The 8561-nt window shown below is 44.9% G+C and overlaps 1 protein-coding gene and 1 long non-coding RNA gene across 2 annotated transcripts; one reads left to right on the top strand and one right to left on the bottom strand.

Moving 5' to 3' along the window:
• Positions 1–1382: 1382 nt before the first annotated feature.
• On the bottom strand, positions 1383–5509 carry LOC123993984. The gene is made up of 3 exons (XR_006831545.1): positions 5164–5509; positions 2012–2204; positions 1383–1779 (listed from the first exon to the last, which is right to left on the bottom strand). It is a non-coding gene; the product is annotated as an uncharacterized LOC123993984 (long non-coding RNA).
• Positions 5510–6738: 1229 nt separating this feature from the next.
• Positions 6739–8510, top strand: LOC123993983 (probable serine/threonine-protein kinase dyrk1). Its single transcript, XM_046296472.1, has 2 exons — positions 6739–8042; positions 8179–8510. Exons 1-2 carry the CDS (start codon positions 6792–6794, stop codon positions 8332–8334), a joined length of 1407 nt encoding a protein of 468 aa, XP_046152428.1. The 5' UTR covers positions 6739–6791; the 3' UTR covers positions 8335–8510.
• The last annotated feature ends 51 nt before the right edge of the window (positions 8511–8561 follow it).

Genomic DNA, 8561 nt, shown 5'->3' with positions numbered 1-8561 from the left:
TAGGTGTTTCCAAAATTTTGACTGGTACTGTAAGTACTCAGACCCTTTACTCAGTACCTTGTTGAAGCACCTGTGGCAGCGATTACAGTCTCAAGTCTTCTTGGGTATGACGCTACAAGCTTGGCGCACCTGTATTTGGGGAGTTTCTCACATTCTTCTCTGCAGATCCTCTCAAGTTCTGTCATGTTGGATGGGGAGCGTTGCTGCACAACTATTTTCAACATCTCTCCAGAGATGTTCGATCGGTTTCAAGTCTGGGCTCTGTCTGAGCCACTCAAGGACATTCAGAGACACGTCCCAAAGTCACTCTTGTGTTGTTTTGGCTGTGTGCTTAGCGTCGTTGTCCGGGTTGGAAGTTTTTCTTCTTCTCTGAAGTAGGTTTTCATCAAGAATCTATCTGTACTTTGTTCAGTTCATCTTTCCCTCGATCCTGACTGGTCTCCCAGTCCCTGACGCTGAAAAACATTCCCACAGCATGATGCTGCCACCACCATGCTTCATCGTAGGAATTAATAAATTCAGGTAGCGTTCTCCTGGCATCCGCCAAACCCAGATTCACCAGATGGTGAAGCATGATTCATCACTCCATAGAACACATTTCCACTGCTCCAGAGTCCAATGATCTTAAGGCTTGTTTGTGGTTGCTTGGCCATGTCATGAAGCTCTCGACGGACAGTTCTTGTGCTGACAAGAAGCAGTTTGGAACTCGGTAGTGAGTGTTGAGCTTGTGTGGCCTACCACTTAGCCTACCACTTCACGGCTGAGCCGTTGTTGCTCCTAGATGTTTTCACTTCACATTATACTTACAGTTGACCGGGGGCAGCTCTAGCAGGGAAGAAATTTGACGAACTGACTTTTGGAAAGGTGGCATCCTATGGCGCTGCCACGTTGAAAGTCCCTGAGCTCTTCAGTACTGGGAATTACACTGCCAATATTTGTCTATGGAAATTGCATGACTGTGTGCTCGATTTTATACACCTGTCAGAAACGAGTGTGGCTGAAATAGCTGAATCCACTAGTTGTGTATATTACCATTTGTAAAAAACATTCCAATATTCTGTAATAACATTTATTTTACACCCTAAAATGAATCCATTTGAAGTAATACAAGGCTATTGCAGATTGCTTTTAAATCCACACTTGATCAGCTCTGAAACGTTCAGCTGGTGGTATCAAAATTCGAAGTGAGTTCGAGTCCATTCCACCGCTTACCTGATTTACTGTCATGAGACTATCCCCTTAATTAATGTGATCAAATCTGAGTGTTGCCGCTGACCATTCATCACTGCCAACAGACAATCCAATAACACTTGAAGTGGTGAAAAGGAAGTATCCTAATTGGATGATATCATTCAAAAGCAGGAGGAGACAAGGAACAGAAGTTCAGGGTCAAAACAGTACTTTATTTCCCACATCAGTGTATTATAAACCTGGCAGCAAATCCAAGGGTCATACATAGTCCTGATAGCGCTCACCTTTTGGCACTTCCATAATCATGACTAATATTGTACGTGTCAGAACGGATCAAAAACAATCTGTTTATGGCAACTAGTGTAAACATTTTCACTGCTATGAACTGGATTAATTGTTAATAGTGTTTTGACTTTTAATAGCTGAGCTACTCATCTCAATAATGGATTGAGCTGGTCATCGTGTTAGGAAAGATTGGTCAATAGACCAGGGCTTTGGTGTCGGGTCCTCTGCAGTGCCATGCCATCTCTCGCTTTGATGGTGTTTCCATCTGCCATCACTTGCTTGCAGATCCTCCAGCCACTGGTCCTACAGTTATGAGATAACCGGCATTGGATAGTCACAAAGCAGAATACACAACTAAGGAAAACATGAAAATGAGCAGGGAACATCAGCAAGCAGCAAACCATGACCATACAGTAGTTCATCAAATAATGAAAGAAACCATTGTGGCTACAACCCAAATCAACTGGGGCCAAATGTTGCCACCATGTCTAAGGTTGTGGATTGGAAACTGTGTAACTGGAACTAAGTGACATACCTGGAAGAGAGATGCGGTTCCTGGCCTGTAGGTTGGGACAGAGGGAAGCCAAATTGCGGTGGAAGAGGAACCCACCTTCAAGCCATCTGCTGCCCACGGAAGAGCCAGACACCACCGATGAAGTCATCACAGACTGCGGCACTAGCACGGCAAAGGCATGCCCCTCGTCTGCATCTGGTCCAGCCTAAAGAATCTGGATAGGGAGAGGATCGGAGCGGATCAGAGGGGTAGAAAATGAGAGCTAAAATATTAGACAGCGATGGGGTGAAAAACTACAGTCCAGTAACTCCTCAGTACACTTTCCAGAGAGAGGGACACACAATCATTCATTGATGTCAAGAGGAGAGATCAGGCTTGGTTTCTTAATGCTATGTTACTGTATATGGCTAGATATAAATTAAGATAGAGTTCTCATTCCAGGCCATTTGGAAAGAGTACGCCCAAAACCACCCCTTGCCTATACTCCCCTGGGTAAATAGAACCACCCAGATGGGTGGACACCCTGGGTTGTGAGGGAGTTCCAAAAGGCCCTGGGTCTGGCATGGAGAGAGCCAGGCAGGGAGGAGGGTGACGCCCATGAGTACTGTACGCACCCTTGTCACCACACCTGCCCACTGGCACGACAGGATGATAATTAAAGTGCATTTGTTCTTTTGGTAGGAACATTTCTGTCAAAAGAAAACACATATAGGCTACTGTTCCTACACACAAACCAAGATCCTTCCTCCTTACTGGTATGTAAAGGCCACCTTTGTGGTCTTTATTTTCCATTAAGGAGTCCAGTAACACCAGCACCTGTGTGGGAAAAGCCATATGACATCTATATCATCCAGACCAGTGGTTAGGTATTCAGCCCTACAGAATCAATATCACATTGGATGGGAAAGTTGGAGAGTGCAGAGTTGTCTCCCTCAAAGGGACAGGGAGCAGGCGAGTAGGGGGTAGGCTGTGATTAGGGGTGAGGAGGGTGGGCTGGCTGGGGGCGTGTCCAGGGTGGTGCTCGGAGCAGCAGCTCCTCTGCCATCACAGGACGTTCAGAGAGAGGCATCCTGTCCTGATAGAGAACAGCGCCACCAAACGCCCACCATGGCTGTAGGCAGTAGGCAAGTACCTCTCCACTCTCCCTCCTCTTCCCCACTGGGTGGAGGCACTGGCACAGGGAAACCAAAATAAACTCTGGGCTGTGCTTTGCATACTTCTGCACCTGACGACATGGCATTACAGAAATTGTTCTGCGATCTGATCGTGATAGAGAGTGACGCACACGTGTGTTCACGACAAAGTCCAGTGCATACCGTACCTTATCATGGGCATAGTCCAGTGCATACCTTATTCTGACTGATAGGGCTCTGAGATTAGTATCCTAGAGCGATTGATGAGAATGTGAAGCAACACTGCACGCCATGTGACCTCACTGCGGCTATGGAAACTGCCTTAATGCTGCCCACCAGTGCTTAAACGCTGCTACTGCAATACACTCTACTAATAGGACTAAACTAATGTTTAACGTTCAAATGTATCTCAATCTCTAAATACTGAATGGCCAATTAGGTAATTGATCAAACTATCAAAGGAAAAAATATACAGATTTTCTTTCTGGGGGTCTAAAATGGCCGGCACACAATAGCTGCCCATAATTTGCAATCGCAATGCTCTACTCTTGGCACTGGGAGCAGTCATCCAAGGCAGTAAACTGAATGATGAAATGGTTCAAATGAACCTAAATAAACTTGTAAAGAAAGTATGACTTCTTGTGAAAGTGATAAACGCAGAGAGAGAAAAAGACAACCTCATAGCTTTAATTCTGGGAGTATTTAGTATGTATTAAGAACCCCATTAGCTGCTCCAGAGATATATGAGGACTAATCGTGGTGTTAAAACTGGACCTGCAAGGAAATCATTTCCAGAGATTAAAAGGGATTAGCCATGATTGATCAGCATTTTTTATAAAATAAGAAGTGACAAGAACGGTGAGTTTACACCAGGAGGAGGCATCGCGCGGTGAAACATCGGAAGCCATTCACTTTCAATGTGGAAGGAAGCAAGAGAAGCCGAGTGGGCGGGGGACCATTGAGCGATGAGAGCATTGGGTGATGGAGCTGAACTGGGCGGGACTAAAATTGGGGAAAGCTGAACAATATTTAAACATTGTGCTCTGTTATTCAGGAACGTGTCAAGACCTGACTCTCAGAGCCTACCTTCTATTGACCCTGTTGACTCAGGGAAAGATTAGTAGGAAAGATTTGTTTATCTTTTGGTCCATTCAACAACAGAGCGATACGAACCTTGTTTCGGCAGGATGTTGTATCTATACCTTATGTCATGCCTTATTGGAATGGATTTATTGATAATATCTGTTGGAAAAAGTTTGGTTGTTGCCACACACATACTACGTGTTAATGTAACAGTAGCATCGTTACCCATCGCTCCACAAAAGCCGCGACCCTTCTTATTAACAAAAATATTTACTTGTTAACAAAATCTACCCTACCCTTAAGAAAAACATTGGTACATGGCAACAAAGCTATTAAGTACTGATAACACTACCTACTGCAAAATGTTGTTAAATTACTACATGTACTTCACTATTACCCAACACTGGTTCTGCGCATGTTTAGTCCACCAATGTTAGGCTACCCCAAAGTCACCTTGGCAGGTCATTGATGAGTCTACAATGAAGTCAAAGCAAACCACATACATTTATAATTTGCCTACGACTATGTCTTAGACTCAGTCCTGTAGTAGCTTATATATTTCAATCGAAAATGATTTTATAAATTAAAATTAGTGTCACATCTCGAATTATTTAATACATTCATATGAAAGCCTATAATCGCGTAATAACGTGGTTTGCATGGGCGCCGGAGATGACCATCGAGAGGGTGGAGGGAGGATCTGAGCCAGTATGAACAATGTGTGTGTGTGTGTGTGTGTGTGTGTGTGTGTGTGTGTGTGTGTCGTGCGTGCGTGCGTGCGTGCGTGCGTGTGTGTGTGTGTGTGTGTGTGTGTGTGTGTGTGTGTGTGTGTGTGTGTGTGTGTGTGTGTGTGTGTGTGTGTGTGTGTGTGTGTGTGTGATCAAAAAGGTTAGTGAAAAACTTAGTCTACCAAATCACCAATAAGATAAAAGTTAACATCAATATTTGTACTCTTACCTCGTCTTTATGGTGGATGACTTGGCGTTGATCTAGAAGTTCGAAATTCAATCTATAAAAACTTTAGAAACCTCACCCAAGGGCTCCACAGTTCGTGCGCCCGGAATCATTAGATAACGGGACGATTGTCGTGGATAGAGCATAAGCTGTACAATTATATAGCCTACCAACCGCTCCTAAAAAGAAAAAGAATAAACGACTGCGATATTTTCCTACAAACTGTAGGGCAAAAGTAACTGTTTTTGATATAGGCCTATATACCGTAATTTTCGCCCGGTCCCAAAGTAACTGTTGACATAATAGATGCTCCTCCTTCTTCTGATGATGTGGAAAAGGTTGGATAGGTGGAGGCCATTGACATCAGAATTCAATTGTGGTCTCAAGGATTTTGCATAGAGACGGGCATAGGCTACTGTGTATATGCATTCGCTAGGCCAAGTCGTTTTTTTCAGGAACAAAAACAGTGAACAAATGTATTTCTTTATTTAGCCTATGTATTATTGTCGTAATAATAATACATTTAATACTAATAATACTGTAATACGTATTTGTTCATCATGTATCATCATAAAGGCATATTGTTATCATTTTTAGTCTTATCAGTATTAGCCAACTAATATAATCGATGATGGTTGAGGATGATGATGATAATGATGATGGTGATTTTCTCAAAATCTCGGTAATTTAACAAGTGAAGGTATTGCAACTTCTGCAAATAGTTTAGTTCTGAGGAAACTTTCGAAATAGAATGCTTAGAATTGTTAGATCGCCCAGGGAACGTTCCATGGATTTAGAACTATTGACAATATGTTTATAATTGAAATTAAAATCACCACAAAGACCAGGAAGCAAGCTGAGAATGAGAGATATCTATTCTGAAACTGAAGTCTACCACACTTTGGATGTAGTGGGAAAGGGTACCTTCGGAAAAGTGTCAAAATGCTGGAGAGGGAGTGACGGAGAATTAGTGGCGGTAAAAATGATGAAAATGGATGTTCACAGAAATCGAGTGATAAAAAATGAATTAAAACTTATAAGTGCTCTTTCCCGGAATAATTTGAAGACAAGCCACATAGTTCAATTTCACGAGGCCTTCCGTGACCAAACGAATCATTACCTGGTTTTTGAACTATTGGAGAAGAACCTGTATCAGCTCCAGAAAGAGAATGGTTTCAAGCCGATGGCGGTCCGCAACATCAGGACCATCACGTGTCAGATGATAAAAGCACTAGCCAAACTGAAGGAACTCGCCATCATTCATGCTGATCTGAAACCGGAAAATATAATGATCGTGGATCATTGTCGCCATCCTTTCAGCGTAAAGTTGATTGATTTTGGTTCTGCAAGTATTTTCAGTGAAGTGCATTTTGTTAAGGAGCCATACATCCAATCCAGGTAGAGAGCATATGTTGCACCACATGCTTTGTGATGTCTTGTATTTGTGATTGTGATCATTAAAACAAATTCAGGGTATCTGTGTGAACCCAAAATGATCACTTCACAAAAAAAACCATTTGGGAAAGAAAATAACTACTTAAATTTGCTCTTACCCTGTTTTTCAAATAACTCACAGGTTCTATAGGTCTCCTGAAATCCTCCTGGGCCTTCCATTCTGTGAGAAAGTGGACATGTGGTCTCTGGGTTGTGTGATGTCAGAGTTGTTCCTTGGATGGCCTCTGTATCCCGGCGATTCAGAGTTCGATCAAGTGAGGTACATCTGCGAGACGCAAGGACTACCGCAAGCCCATCTGCTCAACATGGCCAGCAAGGTTCACAATTTCTTCAAGCTCACCACCAACAGTCGAGGAGAGAATAAATGGCAGCTCAAGCCCAACAAGAGGCGTCCTCCCTCAGGCACAGAAGGCCGTACCCAGGGGAAGCAGCTGGGATCGACAGATCGGAGGAAGTACATCCTCTCCTCCCTGGACCAGCTGGAGACCATGGAGTTCACGGAGCACGACCCAGAGCTCCGCAATGAAGACGTGGCAGCAGAAGTTGAGGACCGCCGGAGTATGGTGCAGCTCCTCAAGCGGATGTTAACCTTGGACTCCCACCAGAGGATCCTACCCAATGCAGCCTTACACCATCCTTTCATCAACATGCACCACTTACGCATGTACCCAGACTACAACCGCTACTATGAGCAGTCCGCTCAGGCTCTCCGTGAAGCCCTGATTCAGGATACAGCTCCAGAGGGAGACAGCTGTCGGTCTCACCATCTAAATGCAGAGAGGGGCCAGCGGTTCCTGTACCCCAGGGAGAAGGAGGCCCACCAGTCATGTCCACGGGTTCAAAATCACCATGACCACCGGGAGGGCTATCTGCCATCCTCAGAGGGTTTACAAGGTAACAATGGGGTTCTCTCCCAGCAGACCCCAGTCCCCAGTGTGCCTCAGTCCCCCACAGCACTGATTGAAGACCTGATGGAGAGCTTGTGCATTGTGGATGAGGCTAGCCTGGAGACCACCATGGGGGTATGGGCGGACAAGGATGTCCAGTGTGCCTTCCATCCGTCCAGTTCTGTGATACCTTCAGATCTCCGAGCTGGCCTCCAACCAAGTGAAAGCATTGCCTTCCAGGAGACTGAGCTAGACTGTCCTCACTTAGGCTCCAACAGCAGAGAGGAACCAGAGAGCAGCTCCATGCTGTCCCATTTCACCAGGCTGTGTGAGAGCCAGCGCCTGAGGCAGCCAGTGGCCAGGTCCTCGCGGTCCGATCCTACCCACAGGTTGAGCTACACCTCTGTGCCCCAGGTGGACAAAGCAGGTGAGCCCATAGGCTTCAATTTCTTTTCTAGGGACCCCACCACCCAACAGGATCTTGCAGGGCCCAGGGAGCAGGCAGGGGCAAAGGAGGCAGCCCGTGATTATGGTTTGGAGGTAAGAGTATGTCATTTTGGAGATACAATATCATTGTCAGTAGAGATTCGTAGCATAATACTGTATAAATGGTGTAGGGTTTACAATTCTGGAACATTTTTGTCATTTTCCATTTTGCTGTCCCACTCTCCCACAGGATATCCAGTTTCTCAATTTTGAACCTGAAGGCTACACCTGTCATTGTGGCCAATGGTGGCCGGCGTGGACAACGGACCCAGAGGTGTCCTCCTACCTGGGCTACGGCCCCCCAGCCTGCTGTAGCCATACACAGCAGCAATGCCTCCACTACTGAGTCTCCTGGTGGGAGGGGGTCAACGTGATCTCCTCAATACAGCAAACAGACACTCTGCCAATGCAAAGCAGGCCTGAATAGACAAGTAGACCCGCATTTTAAAACAGCCCTCTGAAAATGTTGTCGTTTTGAGTTTCATATTGACTGCACAGTGGATAAATAAATGTATAATTTGCAAGACTGCATGCATCATTCATGGTAATGAAATAAGACAGTGAGGGAGGATA

Source organism: Oncorhynchus gorbuscha, linkage group LG13 (genome assembly GCF_021184085.1).
Source record: "Oncorhynchus gorbuscha isolate QuinsamMale2020 ecotype Even-year linkage group LG13, OgorEven_v1.0, whole genome shotgun sequence".
NCBI classification, from domain to species: Eukaryota; Metazoa; Chordata; class Actinopteri; order Salmoniformes; family Salmonidae; genus Oncorhynchus; species Oncorhynchus gorbuscha.
Note: the sequence above shows the minus strand (reverse complement) of the source record. Positions and strands in the feature narration are given on the sequence as shown.